Source organism: Prionailurus bengalensis, unplaced genomic scaffold (genome assembly GCF_016509475.1).
Source record: "Prionailurus bengalensis isolate Pbe53 unplaced genomic scaffold, Fcat_Pben_1.1_paternal_pri Un_scaffold_55, whole genome shotgun sequence".
Classification (NCBI taxonomy): Eukaryota; Metazoa; Chordata; class Mammalia; order Carnivora; family Felidae; genus Prionailurus; species Prionailurus bengalensis.
Genome location: NW_025091157.1, coordinates 366,939 through 390,216, shown reverse-complemented (window position 1 = coordinate 390,216; position 23,278 = coordinate 366,939). Strand labels below are relative to the sequence as shown.

General features: G+C 37.9%; 2 protein-coding genes across 3 annotated transcripts in view; one reads left to right on the top strand and one right to left on the bottom strand.

Moving 5' to 3' along the window:
- Positions 1-5,897, top strand: part of LOC122478363 (ankyrin repeat domain-containing protein 26-like) — a 30,173-nt gene extending 24,276 nt beyond the window's left edge. For both annotated transcript variants that reach the window (XM_043572005.1, XM_043572006.1), the window contains 2 exons: positions 4,216-4,261; positions 5,655-5,897. In XM_043572005.1, coding sequence (XP_043427940.1) covers positions 4,216-4,261; positions 5,655-5,674 — 66 coding nt within the window. In that variant the 3' untranslated portion in view covers positions 5,675-5,897. The remainder of the gene's footprint in view (positions 1-4,215; positions 4,262-5,654) is intronic.
- A 13,963-nt stretch (positions 5,898-19,860) lies between these two features.
- The window catches only part of LOC122478362 (ankyrin repeat domain-containing protein 26-like), a 112,489-nt gene continuing 109,071 nt past the window's right edge, over positions 19,861-23,278 (bottom strand). Inside the window, exons 26-27 of the mRNA XM_043572004.1 lie at positions 21,497-21,542; positions 19,861-20,103 (exon numbers count right to left, since the gene is read on the bottom strand). Of these exons, the coding sequence (XP_043427939.1) occupies positions 20,084-20,103; positions 21,497-21,542 (66 nt within the window). The 3' untranslated portion in view covers positions 19,861-20,083. The remainder of the gene's footprint in view (positions 20,104-21,496; positions 21,543-23,278) is intronic.

Genomic DNA, 23,278 nt, shown 5'->3' with positions numbered 1-23,278 from the left:
GGTGGAGCTGTGACAGGTGACACTGGGTAGGCAGCAAGTAACCCTGCTCTTCTCTTTCTAAATTCAGAACACAGGAGACAGGGAGTTGGAGAGAAACTTAGTAGCTTTATTACTAATAAACACTAACAAACTGGAGGATATGATTTAGGTTATGTTAGCCACTTTGGGATTCCTCCCAAATTGGGCACTTCCCCACACAGTTGTAAATTGAGGAAACAGATGCTTGACCCCCACCCCGGGGGCTGGGTGCTTACCACAGAGCTGAGAGCAGACCCAAATTCATGTTACTGTGGGCAGGCACATCTTTTCAAAGAGGAGATCCAGAAACACAGAAGCATTGCTTAGCTCCTTCTCCCAAATTCACCTGTTAGGTAAGTCTCCCTTCCCCTCGGGAGGGAGACAGAGATAAGTCCACATGTGAGAAGTGAAGGTTCACCTATAATTTCCGACTGGATTTAAATTATAAATAAAGTGAAGTGTGTCTTTTGTACATACAACGAATGATGAGAGGTTAGACAGAAGCATGCTAGAAGGGAAAGAGAAATCTGTGTTGGGTTTTAAATTTTGCTATAAATAACCACACCATGGGTTCACTCATTTGTTGATTGATTTTGATAAAACAAATTTTCTTTGGAAGGAATAAATAATGCTTTCAGGAAGAATTTCCTCAGTTTCAGCTTGCTTGCTTCACCTAAAGATCTTCTCTTTCAAGTTCTCTGTCCTGTGGCTTAAAAAAGTTGTGCTTGGGGTGCCTGGGTGCCTCAGTCGGTTAAACGGCCGACTTTGGCTCAGGTCATGATCTTGCGGTCCGTGAGTTTGAGCCCCGCATCGGGCTCGGTGCTGACAGCTCAGAGCCTGGAGCCTGTTTCAGATTCTGTGTCTCCCTCTCTCTGACCCTCCCCCGTTCATGCTCTTTCTCTGTCTCAAAAATAAATAAACATTAAAAAAAATTTAAAAAAAAAATTAAAAAAGTTGTGCTTAAAAATTGACGGCTACTAAAAGGAGTTAACATAATTTCTGTTCCTTTATTTTCATTCATGACTTTAAAATTTGTAATTTAGAGAGCTACTATTGTGTGCCTCATACCTAAGCATTACTGAGCCACATGGCAAAGTTTTATGTATTCATTTTCTCTGAATTATACTTAAAATACACGTATTTTTCCTGACTATGAGGAAGTAACTGGCATAGAACTGTAGGCTTGGTAAGACCACAAGTGTATTCCTGGTCTGCATCTAGTTGGTTTCATGATCTCAGGCAAGGTACACTCTCTCTGAGCCCTTTTTGTCTATTACGCAAAATTCGGGATTTTGACTAAATTAGTGACATTTATATCTTCAAAATAATTTTTTTTCAAACAATAGAACGTAGTTTTTTTTTTTTTGCATTAAACTGTATTGTGTAAAACAGAGAGAAGTAGAGCTGTCTAACTAAAGGAGAGATGGAGACTACGCCTGTGACTTCCTTGTCCCTCAATCCTGCAGTGTCCCCAACCGAACCTTAGATTTCTATGGGCCATATTTGTATGTTAACAGTTAATGGGAAAATCCTTCTAATTAAAAATCCTTTAAAAATGTTCTTTGAATTAAAATTTGCTGAGATATAGTTATTCTGTGTATAATTTTCTCACCCTCTTATATTTCTGATCAATGGAAAGGCATACACAAAAGTACACATGTGTTCTTATTCATGGACTTGAAAGCTATTTTCACTATCGAAACACAGTTTTTACCTAGATATAAACATAAAGGTCACAGAGGTAAATATTTAGGAAAAGAGCTTTTGGGGAAAAGATGCAACATTACCTTGGTAGCTCCTTAAGTCACGTCATATAAAAAACGTGGTTTATATCTTATATCGTATTTATTAATGGTAATATAAAATTGTTTGAATACAGCCTTCCCCCATCATCTGGTATTGAGTAATTAGTTTTATAAGTCTGGTATAGTCATGTTGTCCCATTCATTTTATAAGGCCTGAATATAATGCTATTGTCAAAAAAGTGTTATGGTTCCTCAAAAACTTAAAAATAGATATTCATTAATTCCACTGCTGCGTATTTACCCAAAGAAAATGAAAACACTAATTTGAAAAGCTGTATGCATCCCTATGTTTATGGAAATATTGTTTGCGATAACCAAAATAGGGAAGCAAACTAAGTGTCCATGGAGAGATGAACGGATAAAGACAATGTGTAATATGTATACAATGAAATATAGCTCAGCTATCAAAAAGAATGAGATCTTGCCATTTGTGACAACATTGATAGACGTAGAGGGTATTATGCGAGGTGAAATAAATCGCAGAAAGACAAATAAATAACATCTGATTTCACTTACATGTGGAATATAAAAAAAACAAAACAAGTGAACAAACAGAATCATAACTACAGAGGACAAATTGGTGGTTGCTAGAGGTGCGGTGGGTAGAGAGGTATGGGCAAAATAGATGAAGGGGAGTAAGAGGTACAAATTCCAGTTGTAAAGTAAATAAGTCACAGGAATGAAGAATACAGCATATGGAATGTCGTCAATAATATTGTATTAATGTTGTATGGTGACAGAGGGTAACTACATGTACGGTAGCAAGCATAGCATAGTGTATCCCATTGTCCAATCTGAATTTGTATACTGAAAAACTAGTGTAACATTGTATGCCAACTATACTTCAATTAAAAAAAAGGTATTAGGGAAAACAGTCTCTGAAAATATTGGGAAGCATGTCAGCCAAAACATTTGTCCTCACACCTAAATTTGTAAAGACATTGGAATCCTTATCACCACAGTGTTGATTATGTCCTGTACACTACTTTGGAGCTCGTTTGGGGCATTCAGGGAGAGGCTACCTTGTCTAAGAAAGATCTAAATAAGTACATTCTAGACAGGAACAGTTGTAATATACAGTTGACCTTTGACCAACATGGTTTTGAACTGTGTGGGTCTACTTTACTTACACATGGATTATTTTTGGATACTCTACAGTACTCTAAGTGTATTTCCTCTTCCTTCCGTTTTTCTCAATGTCATTTTTTGCCCTAGCTTATTCTACTGTACAAAACATGTATGAATCGACTGTTTATTTTACCGGTAAGGCTTACGGTCAAGAGTAGACTATTAGTAATTAAGTTTTGGGGGGATGAAAAATTATATACAGGTTTTTGACTGTACCCCACCCCTGCGTTATTCATGGGTCACCTGTAGTTGGAAATATTCATACACATTTCATAAGTGGATAACCATAACTTTAATAAGTCAAGTGTTTCAAAACTTGGTCCTAATTTGGAGAAAGGAAACAAAGTTACAATTGAAAATTGTATATTGTTTTCCTTATCGCTAATGGAGAAAGTTATAAATCAGAAGCTAAGTTTGGAAACTGTTGGAACCCCCTATTTTTCCTTTCTTCAAAGAGATTTTCTGAAATCTTTGTGTGGATATGAAAGGAAATAAGTGTTTTAGTCATAATACAGATGGCAAAACATTTTTACTCAATTTTTGCCAGTAGAATTTCCACATGACAGTAAGACAGTCCCACTCTCTTCATTTTATATGTATTTAAGAGTCAGTCCTGAAAAATTAACAGCAAAAAGCATTCCTTCAAATTTTGTTTTTCTACAAGTGAAAAAATGGAAAGCCCACTTTAAGGAACAACTTATTAAGGTAAAAAACTGATTAAACTTTCATAAATGGCAGTATTTCTAATCATTTCCAGGTAATAATTCAGCATACAATATGATTCTTGTTTAAACTTTTTTGTCCCAGTAAGATCCAACATCACGTTTCAGAGATTATACATGTTCAATAGATCAATATTAATTGTGCTTTTTATCAGACTCACATAAATAGCATAATATATATATATAATGTACACATATTATATATTAATATAATACACTAAATATATTATATATATAACATACACATATTATATATACGTATACACACACACGTATATATGTATATATATGTATACATATATATGTGTGTGTGTGTGTGTGTGCGCGTGTATGTATGTATCTGTTCTCCGTTATCTAAAACTAAAATAAAATAGGTAGGAATTTCTTTTATTCATGTGATAGTTTTTCTGTTTAAGCAATCCCTAACTTTGGTTTAATCTCTACAAGTATTATTTCAAGACCACATGTCCTAAGCTATATATAATCCCTACCATGTCTTTTGTTTACCTTACACATTCTAAATAATATTTGGCTTATTTCAGATGCGGCAGGAGTTGGAGGAAAGAATAACCAGAGCACTAGAAGAAGGTATGTTGCCAAAATGTATGAAGTTAGATATCATTGATTTCTGAAACAAACTATAAATAGTAAATGGCATCCCTTTCCATTGTTTGGATAATAGATACTACATTCACAATTTTTTGTACATCTCTAATAAAAAATGTAAAAGCATGAGCATAATGAAGAACACACTTCTTCCTCATTTAGTCCTCATGTGTCATAGCTCTTTTAAAATCTCCCACAAGTCTAGGGGCAAGCAGGTGGTTCAGTCGGTTGGGCGACTGATTTCAGCTCAGGTGGGTTCAGGCCCCACAGAGGGCTCTGTGCTGAAAGCTCGGAGCCTGGAGCCTGCTTCAGATTCTGTGTCTCCCTCTCTCTGTGCCCCTGCCCGCTTGTGGTTTGCCTCTCTCTCAAAAATAAATTAACGTGAAAGAAGTTTTTTCAATCTCCCTAAGTCTATATATCTGTTATTATTTCTGGCGACAATCTTCCTTCACTGGTGCCATCCCTATGGAACTGTCAACCTGCACAAGTCTCAGAAAAGGTGTGCTTTATCAAATTGTTGTTTCTGCTAGTGATAGAAGACCCAAAATGCCAAAGTCGTCTTAGTAATGCTTGGTTAAGTAATTAGAGGTCATATAGCTGTCATTGACAGGTAATGGGTTTCAATCATCACTCATTGATTTTGTCATTGCTTTTGCCCTTGGGTAAAACTTCAAGTTCCTTAGCATGGAATGAAAACACCCAAATCAGTTTGCTTCTTGCCAGATCATTCAGCCTTGTCTCTCACTCTTTGCCCTACTCTGCTGCTTTGCTCTAGCACCTTGTCAAACTAAACTACCCATAATTGCACGAGTGTTCTTCCTCACTTCTAGCTCTTTGTATGTGCTTCTTCCCTCTACCTAGCATACTTTTTCCTTGTCCTTCAGGTATCAGCTGACATATCACCTTCACCAAAGAACAGACAATATTGACACAAAACTGGGATGTCCCTTCCATATGTTCCAGTAGTGCTGTGTTTTATACCTGTCACTTACATCTGTATACTTGGCTCTGTTTGGAAATGCCTGTTTGATGTTTCCGTTTATAGTTTATGATTGTTCAGGGTGGACTGTGTCCTCATCTTGTAATTTCACCTTGTAATGAAGAAACCAGAAACTCTGACATTTATCCACAATAGCAATTAGTTCAGTGTGCAACCCTGAGCAAAATATATTTAATACTAACCTTGGGTTTCATATTGCAGTTGTACGTAGGTATTTTTCATTTTTCTTAACCCTCATAAAGGCCACAACTTTGTTTTTTTCTTTTTCTTTTCTTTTCTTTTTCTTTTCTTTTCTTTTCTTCTTCTTTTTTTTTTCATCAGTTGTAGTGAAAATTATTTTGGAGAAAGAAGATAATTCTTTCTTTTCCTTTTCAGATGCTACCAAATTTGAATGAGGATCCTGTAGAAATCCTTTAGTATCTACTGATGATTCAATTCTAAATCAAGATCCAGTATGGAAAGCGTCACGAGAATATGTACAGATTTTGAACAGAAATTATATGATTTGAATAATAAATAGAAAAAATTTACTGGATTCTTACCAAACATGTTCATTGTTTCCCAATTGAACACACTACTATGGCAAAGTCTTGATTAAAGGAAAATGTTTTTGTATCATATGTGTGTAATGAAAATCTTTATAATATTTTAAACTATGTTTTTTGGAAACTCATTAACTTTTAAGCACATTTTGTACGTGGAAACCAGCACTAGAGGGTTTTACATACATCAGACTGCTCCACTAACAGCGGTTTGAACAGCACCCAAACAACCAAGTTGTCATTAACACTTCAGTAGTGTTCATGGATGGCTTTTTGTATTTTCCAATTTTTATGACTATATGTGGGCCTAAAGATTTAGACATTATTTAGATGTATTCCTGCTATGGCTATTGCCAATGTTTATACGTATTACAATTTTTTTAGAGTGCCATAGAACCTATCTATAATTTTAATTGTAAACACTGATTTGTAGCTCTTTCCACATGGAGAAATAAGATTTGCCTAAGGCTTTTCACTTTTTAATTAATTAATTAATTAATTTTCGAATTGCTTTTTAGAAACAAAGTTAGAGAAAAGAAAAATTAGAGAGGAAAAAGAAAAAGAACTCCCCCCCCCGCCCCAGAGCCATTTGCTAATGGGATGCCTGATTCCTGTAGCATTTAAATCCTACAAGTCAGTACATTCCACATAACTACCATACAACCTTCACAATAAGAACATGAACTCTAATACACTCGACTCTTAAACAATGGTGTTAAGGGCTCTGACCCCGCCCCCCACAGTCAAAAAGCCATGAACAACTTTTGACCCCCAAAGACTTAACCACTACTACTACCAATAATCTTTTGTGTATATATATATATATATATATATCATACTCTATTCTTAAAATAAAGTAAGCTACAGAAAAAAATACCATGAAGAAAATTATGAAAGAAATTACATTTCCAGTACTGAAAAAAAAAATCTGTGTGTAGTCAGTGCACCCATTAAAACTCTTTTGTTCAAATGTTCAGTATAATTCTATCATTTATTCCTCATAATTCTTTTTACGTTTGGTCACTTATCTGTAGTATACGTTATACCACGGAAGGTCCTGTTCAGAGCCATGTATTGAATTCAGTTGTATGTCTTAGTCTCTTTCACTCTAGAACAGTTCCTTTGTTTTTCCTTGACTTTCAAGACTTTTAACCTTTTGACGACTAAATTCCAGTAACGTGGAATGTCTTTCATTGTGGATTTTTCTTAGGTTTCCTTATGGTAAAATTCAGACCATACCTGTTGAGCAAGAGTATCACTACAACCTACTCTTCGCATCCTATCATGTGACCTACAATTTTGAATTGTCCCCATACTGATGATGTTAATGTTGGCCACCGGAGGTAGTATCTGCCAGGTTTCTCGCCTGGAATGTTAACTTTCCACTTTCCAATTATTATTTTATGGGGAAGTACTTTGAGACATGTAAAATATCTCCTTTCTCAGACACCCTGTGCCAGGCCACCTCTTCTGCAGATGATTTGCCCCCCTGCAGGTTCTGAAAACCCATGCTGGGCTATTCTTCCCCTGTGCAGATGCCTCCCTACCCTGTTCAGTCTGTGATACTTCATTATTCTATACCATTCACCTTTCGGGGATGCTCTCACTTGAGCTCCAACACTGTGCAGGGTGACTGTCCTACACGTAATGCCTTCCCCATTCTAAGCTCCAACACCTCACTCTGGACCCCCACAACTCCATGCCTCTGTTTCTAGGACTGGGAACTAAAATATCGGGGATGATAAAGAGGAAAGGAAGGAAGGGCTCTACAGGTCTTTTATAATCAACTTGGCAAGCTCTCCAAAGCCGTTTCTCATTGGAATTGCATCGAATCGGCCAACAGTTTGTAAGGAAAGAAATTTCTTATACTGATTTTTCCAAAGAACTAGTCTTTTAATTATCTAAGCTTATTCCCCACAATATATTGTTTCTTACTCGAGTGTTTTGTCTGCAGATTCTTTTGGATTTGGTACATGCAGTGACATATAATCTATAAATAGTGGCATTTTTTTCCCAATTCCTAGACCTTTCATTTTTTTTTTCTTTCCTACTACAAGAATGACGTTGAGTAAATGTGAGGATAGTGAGCGTTCATGTCTTCTTGAAATTGCAACATGTAAAAGTAGTTTTCTGTAACTATGTAGATAGTGGGGTTTTTAAAAGTGGATGTCTTTTATTAGTCTCTTAGTTTGCTCTTGCCGTTTACAACAGATCACCATCAACACAGTGTCTTAAAGCCCCACGCATTGATCTCACATTTTTATGGGTCAGAAGCTAAGCAATGGCTTAGCTGAGTCCTTTGTTCAGGTTCTCACAAGGCTGTAGCCAAGGTGTCCCCTAGACTGTGCTTCCCCATTTGGGCACTTCAACGGGGAAGAATCTGCTTCCAAGCCCATTGAGTTTGTTTTTAAGAGAATTTCCTTGTGACTGTATGACTGGACTCATTTCCACAGCCCTTTGCTAATTGGCTAGTTGGAGGCTTGGGTCCTAAGCGTTCCCAGACACTTGTCTTAGTGCTTTTGGGCTGCTCTAACAAAATACCATAGGCTTATAAAAAGAAAGTTTTATTTTTCACCCTTCTGGAGGCTGGGAAGTCCAAAATGAAGGCACTGGCAGATTCAGTGTACAGCAACGGCCTGCTTCCTGGTTCATGGACGCTGGTCTTCCTGCTTGGTGCAGGGCCAAGGAAGCTCTCACAGCCCTCCTTTGTAAGGGCACTAATCCCATTCATGAGGGCTCCACCTTCGTGACTTCATTTCCCAAATCCCCCACTTCTAAATACTATCACGTTGAACATTAAGAGTTAACACATGAATTTGGGTGAGTGGGGACACAAATATTCAGCCTAGAGCAAGGCTGTTCCTTGTTCTTGGCCACGTAGACTTCCTCAATACGGCCGCCTAGTTTAGGAGGCCAGCAAGGAGAATGTCACTTCAGAGAAGGCTCAGTCCCCCTTGAAGTGTATTCACATGATTAGATCAGGTTTGCCTAGCATGATCCTCTTTTGATTGACTCTGAATTAACTGAATAATGTCTGCAACATTCCTTTACATGTGCCATATTCTAAAAGCTAGAGTCAAGTCACAGATCTTAACATAATTATAAAGAAAAGGTGACAATACTCAAGGGCAGATATTATGGGGTCACTTAGGGTCTTTCTGCTACAAGTATATTAAGGAAGTTCCCTTATAATACTAGTTTTCTAAGTTCTGTCATGAATGAATATTGAATGTGAAAAGATGTTTATTTCACATCTATTGAGATAATTTTTTTTTAATTTTTTTTCAACGTTTATTTATTTTTGGGACAGAGAGAGACAGAGCATGAACGGGGGAGGGGCAGAGAGAGAGGGAGACACAGAATCGGAAACAGGCTCCAGGCTCTGAGCCATCAGCCCAGAGCCCGATGCGGGGCTCGAACTCACGGACCGCGAGATAGTGACCTGGCTGAAGTCGGACGCTTAACCGACTGTGCCACCCAGGCGCCCCTATTGAGATAATTTTTTTAACTGTTTATTTTTGAGAGAGACCAAGCAAGTCAGCAGGGGAGGGTCAGAGAGAGAGGGAGACAGGATCTGAAGCAAACTCTGCGCTGACAGTGGCGAGCCCAATGAGAACCCCACATGGTGCTTAAACACACATACTGTGAGATCATGACCTGAGCTTAAGTTGGATGCTTAACCGACTGAGCTACCCAGGTACCCTGAGATAAGTTTTTAAAATATTTGTGAATGGGGGGTGGGGCCAAGATGGCGGAAGAGCATGGACGTTTTGTGTGTGTCTCTCATCCATGAAATACAGCCAGGCCAACATGAAACCATCCTACACACCTAGAACACTGATCGGAGGAGTAACACAACAATCTGCACAACCTGAACCACAGAATTCAGCAGAAATTTACTCCAAAAGAAAGAGCATGAAGAAACGACAGCCAGGGATTTCACCAACACAGATACAAGCAAGATGTCTGAACCAGAATTTAAAATCACAATAATAAGAATATTAGCTGGGGTCGAAAATAGATTAGAATCCCTTTCTGCAGAGATAAAAGAAGTAAAAAGTAGCCAGAATGAAATTAAAGATACTATAACTGAGCTGCAATCACGGATGGATGCAGTGGCAGCAAGGATGGACAAGGCAGAACAGAGAATCCGCGATATAGAGGACAAACTTATAGAGAATAACGAAGCAGAAAAAAAAGAGGGAGATTAAGGCAAAAGAGCACGACTTAAGCATTAGAGAAACCAGTGACTCATTAAAAAGGAACAACAGCAGAATCATAGGGGCCCCAGAAGTGGAAGAGAGAGATATAGGTGTATTAGGGTTATGTGAGCAAATCATAGCGGAAAACATTTACGAATCCTGGGAAAGACACAGAGATCAAAATCCAGGAAGCACAGAGGACCCCCCCATTAGATTCAGCAAAAACCGACCATCAACAAGGCATATCATCGTCAAATTCACAAAGTACTCAGGCAAGGAGAGAATCATGAAAGCAGGAAGGGAAAAAAAAAAAAAGTTCCCTGACCTAAAAGGGAAGAGAGATCAGGTTTGCAGCAGACCTATCCACAGAAACTTGACAGGCCAAAAGCAGTGGCGGGATATATTCAGTGTGCTGAATCAGAAAAATATGCAGAGGCGCCTGGGTGGCTCAGTTGGTTAGGCGTCCGATTTTGGCTCTCGTCATGATATTGCGGTATGTGAGAGCCCCATGCCGGGCTCTGACAGCTCAGAACCTGGAGCCTGCTTCAGATTCAGTGTCTCCCTCTCTCTCTGCCCCTCCTCTGCTCATGCTCTGTCTCACTGTCTCTGTCTCTCTCTCTCTGTCAAAAATAAATAAACATTAAATAAATAAAATAAAAAAATAAATGCAGCCAAGAATTCTTTATCCAGCAAGGCTGTCACTCAAATTCGGAGACAGAAAAAGTTTCCCAGACAAACAAAAATTAAAGGAATTTGTGACCACTACACCAGCCCTGCAAGAAATTTTAAGGGGGACTTTCTAAGGGAAGAAAAGTTGAACAAATATATATATACATACACACATATATACATATACATATATATATATACCAAAAGCAACAAAGATTAGAAAGCAGAGATCACCACCAGAAACTCCAAGTGTACAAGCATCATAATGGCAATAAATTCATATCTTTCAGTACTCACTCTACATGTCAGTGGCCTCAATGCTCCAATCAAAAGGCATAGGGTAACAGAATGGATAAGAAAACAAGGTCCATCTATATGCTGTTTACAGGAGACCTAGTTTAGACCTAAAGACACCTTCAGATTGAAAATAAGGGGATGGAGAACCATCTATCATGCTAATGGTCAACCAAAGAAAGGTAGAATAGCCATACTTATATCAGACAATCTAGACTTTAAAATAAAGACTGCATCAAGGGATGCAGAAGGGCATTATGTCATAATCCAGGTGTCTATCCACCAAGAAGACCTAACAATTGTAAATATTTATGCGCCAAATGTGACAGCACCCAAATATGTAAATCCATTAATCACAAACATAAACAAAGTCGTCGATAGTAATACCATAATAGTAGGAGACTTCAACACCCCACTCACAGCAATGGACAGATCATCTAATAAAAAAAAAAAAAAAACAAGGGAACAATGGCTTTGAATGACACACTGGACCAGATGGACTTAACAGATATATTCAGAACATTTCATCCTAAACCAGCAAAATATACTTTCTTCTCCAGTGCACATGGAACATTCTCCAGAATAGACCATATACTGGGACATAAATCAGCCCTAAGTAAGTACAAAATGATTGAGAGCATACCGTGCATATTTTCAGACCATAACACTATGAAACTCGAAATCAACTACAAGAAAATATTGGGAAAGGTAACACATACTTGGAGACTGAAGAACATCCTACTAAAGAATGAATGGGCCAACCAAGCAGTTAAAGAGGAAATGGAAAAATATATGGATGTCAATGAAAGGGATAACACCACAACCCCAAACCACTGGGACACAACAAAGTCGGTTATAAGAGGAAAATATATAGCAATCCAGGCCTTCCTAAAGAAGGAAGAAAGATCTCAGATACACAACCTAACCTTACGCCTTAAGGAGCTGGAAAAAGAACAGCAAATAAAACCCAAACCAGCAGAAGGCAGGAAATAATAAAGATTACAGCAGAAATTAATGCTATCGAAACAAACAAACAAACAAACAAACAAAAAACAGAAAAATACCAGTAGAACAGATCAATCAAGCCAGAGTCTGGTGCCTTGAAAGAATTTTCAAAATTGATAAACCACTAGCCAGTCTGGTCAAAGAAGAAAAAAGGAAAGGACATAAATAAGTAAAATCAGAATGAAAGAGGAGAGATCACAACCAACACAGCAGAAATAAAAACAATAATAAGGGAATAGTATGAGCAATTTGCCAATAAAATGGGTCATCTGGAAGAAATGGACAAATTCCTAGAAACATATACACTACCAACACTGAAACAGGAAGAAATAGAATCTAACCAAAGAGGTGAAAAATGTATATACTGAAAACCACAGAAAGCTTATGAAAGAAATTGAAGAAGACACAAAAAAATGGCAAAATATTCCATGCTCCTGGATAGGAAGAACAAATATTGTTAAAATGTCGTTACTACCCAAAGCAATCTACAGTTAGATTTATTCCTAGGTATTGTGTGGCTTTTTGTGCAACTGTAAATGGGATCGATTTCTTGATTTCTCTTTCTGTTGCTTCATGTTGGTGTATAGGAATGCGATTTCTGCGCATTGATTTCATATCCTGCAAATTTACCGAATTCAGGAATCCATTCTAGCAGTTTTGTGTGGCATCTTTCGGGTTTTCCATATAGAGCATCGTGTCATCTGCAAAGAGGGAAAGTTTGACCTCCTCCTGGCTGATTTGGATGCCTTTTATTTCTTTGTGTTGTCTGATTGCAGAGGCTAAGACTCCCAATACTATGTTGAGTAACAGTAGTGAGAGTGGACATCCCTGTCTTGTTCCTGACCTTAGAGGGGAAGCTCCCATTTTTCCCCACTGAGGATGATATTAGCATTATGATCTAGAGGTATGCTCCTTCTCTCCCTACTTTCTTGAGGCTTTTTATCAAGAAAGGGTGCTGTATTTTGTCAAATGCTTTCTCTGCATCCATTGAGAGGGTTATATGGTTCTTGCCCTTTCTTTTATTGATGTGATGAATCACGTTAATTGTTTTGCAGATATGGAACCTGCCCCACATCCCAGGTATAAATCCTGCTTGGTCGTGGTGAGTAATACTTTTCATGTATTGTTGGATCCGGTTGGCTAATATCTTGTTGAGAATATTTGCATCCATGTTCCTCAGGGAAAGTTGTCTATAGTTCTCCTTTGTAGTGGGGTCTCTGGTTTTCGAATCAAGGTAATGCTGGCTTCATAGAAAGAGTTTGCAAGTTTTCCTTCCATTTCTATCTTTTGGAACAGTTTCAAGAGAATAGGTGCTAACTCTTCCTTATATGTTTGGTAGAAATCCCCCCTGGAAAGCCATCTGGCCCTGGCCTCGTTTTTTGGCAGATTTTTGATTACTAATTCGATGTCCTTACTGGTTATGGGTCTGTTCAAATTTTCTATTTCTTCCTGTTTCAGTGTTGGTAGTGTATATGTTTCTAGGAATTTGTCCATTTCTTCCAGATGACCCATTTTATTGGCAAATTGCTCATACTATTCCCTTATTATTGTTTTTATTTCTGCTGTGTTGGTTGTGATCTCTCCTCTTTCATTCTGATTTTACTTATTTATGTCCTTTCCTTTTTTCTTCTTTGACCAGACTGGCTAGTGGTTTATCAATTTTGAAAATTCTTTCAAGGCACCAGACTCTGGCTTGATTGATCTGTTCTACTGGTATTTTTCTGTTTTTTGTTTGTTTGTTTGTTTGTTTGTTTCGATAGCATTAATTTCTGCTGTAATCTTTATTATTTCCTGCCTTCTGCTGGTTTGGGTTTTATTTGCTGTTCTTTTTCCAGCTCCTTAAGGCGTAAGGTTAGGTTGTGTATCTGAGATCTTTCTTCCTTCTTTAGGAAGGCCTGGATTGCTATATATTTTCCTCTTATAACCGACTTTGTTGTGTCCCAGTGGTTTGGGGTTGTGGTGTTATCCCTTTCATTGACATCCATATATTTTTCCATTTCCTCTTTAACTGCTTGGTTGGCCCATTCATTCTTTAGTAGGATGTTCTTCAGTCTCCAAGTATGTGTTACCTTTCCCAATATTTTCTTGTAGTTGATTTCGAGTTTCATAGTGTTATGGTCTGAAAATATGCACGGTATGCTCTCAATCATTTTGTACTTACTTAGGGCTGATTTATGTCCCAGTATATGGTCTATTCTGGAGAATGTTCCATGTGCACTGGAGAAGAAAGTATATTTTGCTGGTTTAGGATGAAATGTTCTGAATATATCTGTTAAGTCCATCTGGTCCAGTGTGTCATTCAAAGCCATTGTTCCCTTGTTTTTTTTTTTTTTTTTTTTATTAGATGATCTGTCCATTGCTGTGAGTGGGGTGTTGAAGTCTCCTACTATTATGGTATTACTATCGACGACTTTGTTTATGTTTGTGATTAATGGATTTACATATTTGGGTGCTGTCACATTTGGCGCATAAATATTTACAATTGTTAGGTCTTCTTGGTGGATAGACACCTGGATTATGACATAATGCCCTTCTGCATCCCTTGATGCAGTCTTTATTTTAAAGTCTAGATTGTCTGATATAAGTATGGCTATTCTACCTTTCTTTGGTTGACCATTAGCATGATAGATGGTTCTCCATCCCCTTATTTTCAATCTGAAGGTGTCTTTAGGTCTAAACTAGGTCTCCTGTAAACAGCATATAGATGGACCTTGTTTTCTTATCCATTCTGTTACCCTATGCCTTTTGATTGGAGCATTGAGGCCACTGACATGTAGAGTGAGTACTGAAAGATATGAATTTATTGCCATTATGATGCTTGTACACTTGGAGTTTCTGGTGGTGATCTCTGCTTTCTAATCTTTGTTGCTTTTGGTATATATATATATGTATATGTATATATGTGTGTATGTATATATATATTTGTTCAACTTTTCTTCCCTTAGAAAGTCCCCCTTAAAATTTCTTGCAGGGCTGGTGTAGTGGTCACAAATTCCTTTAATTTTTGTTTGTCTGGGAAACTTTTTCTGTCTCCGAATTTGAGTGACAGCCTTGCTGGATAAAGAATTCTTGGCTGCATTTATTTTTTTATTTTATTTATTTAATGTTTATTTATTTTTGACAGAGAGAGAGAGACAGAGACAGTGAGACAGAGCATGAGCAGAGGAGGGGCAGAGAGAGAGGGAGACACTGAATCTGAAGCAGGCTCCAGGTTCTGAGCTGTCAGAGCCCGGCATGGGGCTCTCACATACCGCAATATCATGACGAGAGCCAAAATCGGACGCCTAACCAACTGAGCCACCCAGGCGCCTCTGCATATTTTTCTGATTCAGCACACTGAATATATCCCGCCACTGCTTTTGGCCTGTCAAGTTTCTGTGGATAGGTCTGCTGCAAACCTGATCTCTCTTCCCTTTTAGGTCAGGGAACTTTTTTTTTTTTTCCCTTCCTGCTTTCATGATTCTCTCCTTGCCTGAGTACTTTGTGAATTTGACGATGATATGCCTTGTTGATGGTCGGTTTTTGCTGAATCTAATGGGGGGGTCCTCTGTGCTTCCTGGATTTTGATCTCTGTGTCTTTCCCAGGATTCGTAAATGTTTTCCGCTATGATTTGCTCACATAACCCTAATACACCTATATCTCTCTCTTCCACTTCTGGGGCCCCTATGATTCTGCTGTTGTTCCTTTTTAATGAGTCACTGGTTTCTCTAATGCTTAAGTCGTGCTCTTTTGCCTTAATCTCCCTCTTTTTTTTCTGCTTCGTTATTCTCTATAAGTTTGTCCTCTATATCGCGGATTCTCTGTTCTGCCTTGTCCATCCTTGCTGCCACTGCATCCATCCGTGATTGCAGCTCAGTTATAGTATCTTTAATTTCATTCTGGCTACTTTTTACTTCTTTTATCTCTGCAGAAAGGGATTCTAATCTATTTTCGACCCCAGCTAATATTCTTATTATTGTGATTTTAAATTCTGGTTCAGACATCTTGCTTGTATCTGTGTTGGTGAAATCCCTGGCTGTCGTTTCTTCATGCTCTTTCTTTTGGAGTAAATTTCTGCTGAATTCTGTGGTTCAGGTTGTGCAGATTGTTGTGTTACTCCTCCGATCAGTGTTCTAGGTGTGTAGGATGGTTTCATGTTGGCCTGGCTGTATTTCATGGATGAGAGACACACACAAAACGTCCATGCTCTTCCGCCATCTTGGCCCCACCCCCCATTCACAAATATTTTAAAAACTTATCTCAGGGTACCTGGGTAGCTCAGTCGGTTAAGCATCCAACTTAAGCTCAGGTCATGATCTCACAGTATGTGTGTTTAAGCACCATGTGGGGTTCTCATTGGGCTCGCCACTGTCAGCGCAGAGTTTGCTTCAGATCCTGTCTCCCTCTCTCTCTGACCCTCCCCTGCTGACTTGCTTGGTCTCTCTCAAAAATAAACAGTTAAAAAAATTATCTCAATAGGGGCGCCTGGGTGGCACAGTCGGTTAAGCGTCCGACTTCAGCCAGGTCACTATCTCGCGGTCCGTGAGTTCGAGCCCCGCATCGGGCTCTGGGCTGATGGCTCAGAGCCTGGAGCCTGTTTCCGATTCTGTGTCTCCCTCTCTCTCTGCCCCTCCCCCGTTCATGCTCTGTCTCTCTCTGTCCCAAAAATAAATAAACGTTGAAAAAAAATTAAAAAAAAATTATCTCAATAGATGTGAAATAAACATCTTTTCACATTCAATATTCATTCATGACAGAACTTAGAAAACTAGTATTATAAGGGAACTTCCTTAATATACTTGTAGCAGAAAGACCCTAAGTGACCCCATAATATCTGCCCTTGAGTATTGTCACCTTTTCTTTATAATTATGTTAAGATCTGTGACTTGACTCTAGCTTTTAGAATATGGCACATGTAAAGGAATGTTGCAGACATTATTCAGTTAATTCAGAGTCAATCAAAAGAGGATCATGCTAGGCAAACCTGATCTAATCATGTGAATACACTTCAAGGGGGACTGAGCCTTCTCTGAAGTGACATTCTCCTTGCTGGCCTCCTAAACTAGGCGGCCGTATTGAGGAAGTCTACGTGGCCAAGAACAAGGAACAGCCTTGCTCTAGGCTGAATATTTGTGTCCCCACTCACCCAAATTCATGTGTTAACTCTTAATGTTCAACGTGATAGTATTTAGAAGTGGGGGATTTGGGAAATGAAGTCACGAAGGTGGAGCCCTCATGAATGGGATTAGTGCCCTTACAAAGGAGGGCTGTGAGAGCTTCCTTGGCCCTGCACCAAGCAGGAAGACCAGCGTCCATGAACCAGGAAGCAGGCCGTTGCTGTACACTGAATCTGCCAGTGCCTTCATTTTGGACTTCCCAGCCTCCAGAAGGGTGAAAAATAAAACTTTCTTTTTATAAGCCTATGGTATTTTGTTAGAGCAGCCCAAAAGCACTAAGACAAGTGTCTGGGAACGCTTAGGACCCAAGCCTCCAACTAGCCAATTAGCAAAGGGCTGTGGAAATGAGTCCAGTCATACAGTCACAAGGAAATTCTCTTAAAAACAAACTCAATGGGCTTGGAAGCAGATTCTTCCCCGTTGAAGTGCCCAAATGGGGAAGCACAGTCTAGGGGACACCTTGGCTACAGCCTTGTGAGAACCTGAACAAAGGACTCAGCTAAGCCATTGCTTAGCTTCTGACCCATAAAAATGTGAGATCAATGCGTGGGGCTTTAAGACACTGTGTTGATGGTGATCTGTTGTAAACGGCAAGAGCAAACTAAGAGACTAATAAAAGACATCCACTTTTAAAAACCCCACTATCTACATAGTTACAGAAAACTACTTTTACATGTTGCAATTTCAAGAAGACATGAACGCTCACTATCCTCACATTTACTCAACGTCATTCTTGTAGTAGGAAAGAAAAAAAAAATGAAAGGTCTAGGAATTGGGAAAAAAATGCCACTATTTATAGATTATATGTCACTGCATGTACCAAATCCAAAAGAATCTGCAGACAAAACACTCGAGTAAGAAACAATATATTGTGGGGAATAAGCTTAGATAATTAAAAGACTAGTTCTTTGGAAAAATCAGTATAAGAAATTTCTTTCCTTACAAACTGTTGGCCGATTCGATGCAATTCCAATGAGAAACGGCTTTGGAGAGCTTGCCAAGTTGATTATAAAAGACCTGTAGAGCCCTTCCTTCCTTTCCTCTTTATCATCCCCGATATTTTAGTTCCCAGTCCTAGAAACAGAGGCATGGAGTTGTGGGGGTCCAGAGTGAGGTGTTGGAGCTTAGAATGGGGAAGGCATTACGTGTAGGACAGTCACCCTGCACAGTGTTGGAGCTCAAGTGAGAGCATCCCCGAAAGGTGAATGGTATAGAATAATGAAGTATCACAGACTGAACAGGGTAGGGAGGCATCTGCACAGGGGAAGAATAGCCCAGCATGGGTTTTCAGAACCTGCAGGGGGGCAAATCATCTGCAGAAGAGGTGGCCTGGCACAGGGTGTCTGAGAAAGGAGATATTTTACATGTCTCAAAGTACTTCCCCATAAAATAATAATTGGAAAGTGGAAAGTTAACATTCCAGGCGAGAAACCTGGCAGATACTACCTCCGGTGGCCAACATTAACATCATCAGTATGGGGACAATTCAAAATTGTAGGTCACATGATAGGATGCGAAGAGTAGGTTGTAGTGATACTCTTGCTCAACAGGTATGGTCTGAATTTTACCATAAGGAAACCTAAGAAAAATCCACAATGAAAGACATTCCACGTTACTGGAATTTAGTCGTCAAAAGGTTAAAAGTCTTGAAAGTCAAGGAAAAACAAAGGAACTGTTCTAGAGTGAAAGAGACTAAGACATACAACTGAATTCAATACATGGCTCTGAACAGGACCTTCCGTGGTATAACGTATACTACAGATAAGTGACCAAACGTAAAAAGAATTATGAGGAATAAATGATAGAATTATACTGAACATTTGAACAAAAGAGTTTTAATGGGTGCACTGACTACACACAGATTTTTTTTTTCAGTACTGGAAATGTAATTTCTTTCATAATTTTCTTCATGGTATTTTTTTCTGTAGCTTACTTTATTTTAAGAATAGAGTATGATATATATATATATATATATACACAAAAGATTATTGGTAGTAGTAGTGGTTAAGTCTTTGGGGGTCAAAAGTTGTTCATGGCTTTTTGACTGTGGGGGGCGGGGTCAGAGCCCTTAACACCATTGTTTAAGAGTCGAGTGTATTAGAGTTCATGTTCTTATTGTGAAGGTTGTATGGTAGTTATGTGGAATGTACTGACTTGTAGGATTTAAATGCTACAGGAATCAGGCATCCCATTAGCAAATGGCTCTGGGGCGGGGGGGGGGAGTTCTTTTTCTTTTTCCTCTCTAATTTTTCTTTTCTCTAACTTTGTTTCTAAAAAGCAATTCGAAAATTAATTAATTAATTAATTAAAAAGTGAAAAGCCTTAGGCAAATCTTATTTCTCCATGTGGAAAGAGCTACAAATCAGTGTTTACAATTAAAATTATAGATAGGTTCTATGGCACTCTAAAAAAATTGTAATACGTATAAACATTGGCAATAGCCATAGCAGGAATACATCTAAATAATGTCTAAATCTTTAGGCCCACATATAGTCATAAAAATTGGAAAATACAAAAAGCCATCCATGAACACTACTGAAGTGTTAATGACAACTTGGTTGTTTGGGTGCTGTTCAAACCGCTGTTAGTGGAGCAGTCTGATGTATGTAAAACCCTCTAGTGCTGGTTTCCACGTACAAAATGTGCTTAAAAGTTAATGAGTTTCCAAAAAACATAGTTTAAAATATTATAAAGATTTTCATTACACACATATGATACAAAAACATTTTCCTTTAATCAAGACTTTGCCATAGTAGTGTGTTCAATTGGGAAACAATGAACATGTTTGGTAAGAATCCAGTAAATTTTTTCTATTTATTATTCAAATCATATAATTTCTGTTCAAAATCTGTACATATTCTCGTGACGCTTTCCATACTGGATCTTGATTTAGAATTGAATCATCAGTAGATACTAAAGGATTTCTACAGGATCCTCATTCAAATTTGGTAGCATCTGAAAAGGAAAAGAAAGAATTATCTTCTTTCTCCAAAATAATTTTCACTACAACTGATGAAAAAAAAAAGAAGAAGAAAAGAAAAGAAAAGAAAAAGAAAAGAAAAGAAAAAGAAAAAAACAAAGTTGTGGCCTTTATGAGGGTTAAGAAAAATGAAAAATACCTACGTACAACTGCAATATGAAACCCAAGGTTAGTATTAAATATATTTTGCTCAGGGTTGCACACTGAACTAATTGCTATTGTGGATAAATGTCAGAGTTTCTGGTTTCTTCATTACAAGGTGAAATTACAAGATGAGGACACAGTCCACCCTGAACAATCATAAACTATAAACGGAAACATCAAACAGGCATTTCCAAACAGAGCCAAGTATACAGATGTAAGTGACAGGTATAAAACACAGCACTACTGGAACATATGGAAGGGACATCCCAGTTTTGTGTCAATATTGTCTGTTCTTTGGTGAAGGTGATATGTCAGCTGATACCTGAAGGACAAGGAAAAAGTATGCTAGGTAGAGGGAAGAAGCACATACAAAGAGCTAGAAGTGAGGAAGAACACTCGTGCAATTATGGGTAGTTTAGTTTGACAAGGTGCTAGAGCAAAGCAGCAGAGTAGGGCAAAGAGTGAGAGACAAGGCTGAATGATCTGGCAAGAAGCAAACTGATTTGGGTGTTTTCATTCCATGCTAAGGAACTTGAAGTTTTACCCAAGGGCAAAAGCAATGACAAAATCAATGAGTGATGATTGAAACCCATTACCTGTCAATGACAGCTATATGACCTCTAATTACTTAACCAAGCATTACTAAGACGACTTTGGCATTTTGGGTCTTCTATCACTAGCAGAAACAACAATTTGATAAAGCACACCTTTTCTGAGACTTGTGCAGGTTGACAGTTCCATAGGGATGGCACCAGTGAAGGAAGATTGTCGCCAGAAATAATAACAGATATATAGACTTAGGGAGATTGAAAAAACTTCTTTCACGTTAATTTATTTTTGAGAGAGAGGCAAACCACAAGCGGGCAGGGGCACAGAGAGAGGGAGACACAGAATCTGAAGCAGGCTCCAGGCTCCGAGCTTTCAGCACAGAGCCCTCTGTGGGGCCTGAACCCACCTGAGCTGAAATCAGTCGCCCAACCGACTGAACCACCTGCTTGCCCCTAGACTTGTGGGAGATTTTAAAAGAGCTATGACACATGAGGACTAAATGAGGAAGAAGTGTGTTCTTCATTATGCTCATGCTTTTACATTTTTTATTAGAGATGTACAAAAAATTGTGAATGTAGTATCTATTATCCAAACAATGGAAAGGGATGCCATTTACTATTTATAGTTTGTTTCAGAAATCAATGATATCTAACTTCATACATTTTGGCAACATACCTTCTTCTAGTGCTCTGGTTATTCTTTCCTCCAACTCCTGCCGCATCTGAAATAAGCCAAATATTATTTAGAATGTGTAAGGTAAACAAAAGACATGGTAGGGATTATATATAGCTTAGGACATGTGGTCTTGAAATAATACTTGTAGAGATTAAACCAAAGTTAGGGATTGCTTAAACAGAAAAACTATCACATGAATAAAAGAAATTCCTACCTATTTTATTTTAGTTTTAGATAACGGAGAACAGATACATACATACACGCGCACACACACACACACACACATATATATGTATACATATATATACATATATACGTGTGTGTGTATACGTATATATAATATGTGTATGTTATATATATAATATATTTAGTGTATTATATTAATATATAATATGTGTACATTATATATATATATTATGCTATTTATGTGAGTCTGATAAAAAGCACAATTAATATTGATCTATTGAACATGTATAATCTCTGAAACGTGATGTTGGATCTTACTGGGACAAAAAAGTTTAAACAAGAATCATATTGTATGCTGAATTATTACCTGGAAATGATTAGAAATACTGCCATTTATGAAAGTTTAATCAGTTTTTTACCTTAATAAGTTGTTCCTTAAAGTGGGCTTTCCATTTTTTCACTTGTAGAAAAACAAAATTTGAAGGAATGCTTTTTGCTGTTAATTTTTCAGGACTGACTCTTAAATACATATAAAATGAAGAGAGTGGGACTGTCTTACTGTCATGTGGAAATTCTACTGGCAAAAATTGAGTAAAAATGTTTTGCCATCTGTATTATGACTAAAACACTTATTTCCTTTCATATCCACACAAAGATTTCAGAAAATCTCTTTGAAGAAAGGAAAAATAGGGGGTTCCAACAGTTTCCAAACTTAGCTTCTGATTTATAACTTTCTCCATTAGCGATAAGGAAAACAATATACAATTTTCAATTGTAACTTTGTTTCCTTTCTCCAAATTAGGACCAAGTTTTGAAACACTTGACTTATTAAAGTTATGGTTATCCACTTATGAAATGTGTATGAATATTTCCAACTACAGGTGACCCATGAATAACGCAGGGGTGGGGTACAGTCAAAAACCTGTATATAATTTTTCATCCCCCCAAAACTTAATTACTAATAGTCTACTCTTGACCGTAAGCCTTACCGGTAAAATAAACAGTCGATTCATACATGTTTTGTACAGTAGAATAAGCTAGGGCAAAAAATGACATTGAGAAAAACGGAAGGAAGAGGAAATACACTTAGAGTACTGTAGAGTATCCAAAAATAATCCATGTGTAAGTAAAGTAGACCCACACAGTTCAAAACCATGTTGGTCAAAGGTCAACTGTATATTACAACTGTTCCTGTCTAGAATGTACTTATTTAGATCTTTCTTAGACAAGGTAGCCTCTCCCTGAATGCCCCAAACGAGCTCCAAAGTAGTGTACAGGACATAATCAACACTGTGGTGATAAGGATTCCAATGTCTTTACAAATTTAGGTGTGAGGACAAATGTTTTGGCTGACATGCTTCCCAATATTTTCAGAGACTGTTTTCCCTAATACCTTTTTTTTAATTGAAGTATAGTTGGCATACAATGTTACACTAGTTTTTCAGTATACAAATTCAGATTGGACAATGGGATACACTATGCTATGCTTGCTACCGTACATGTAGTTACCCTCTGTCACCATACAACATTAATACAATATTATTGACGACATTCCATATGCTGTATTCTTCATTCCTGTGACTTATTTACTTTACA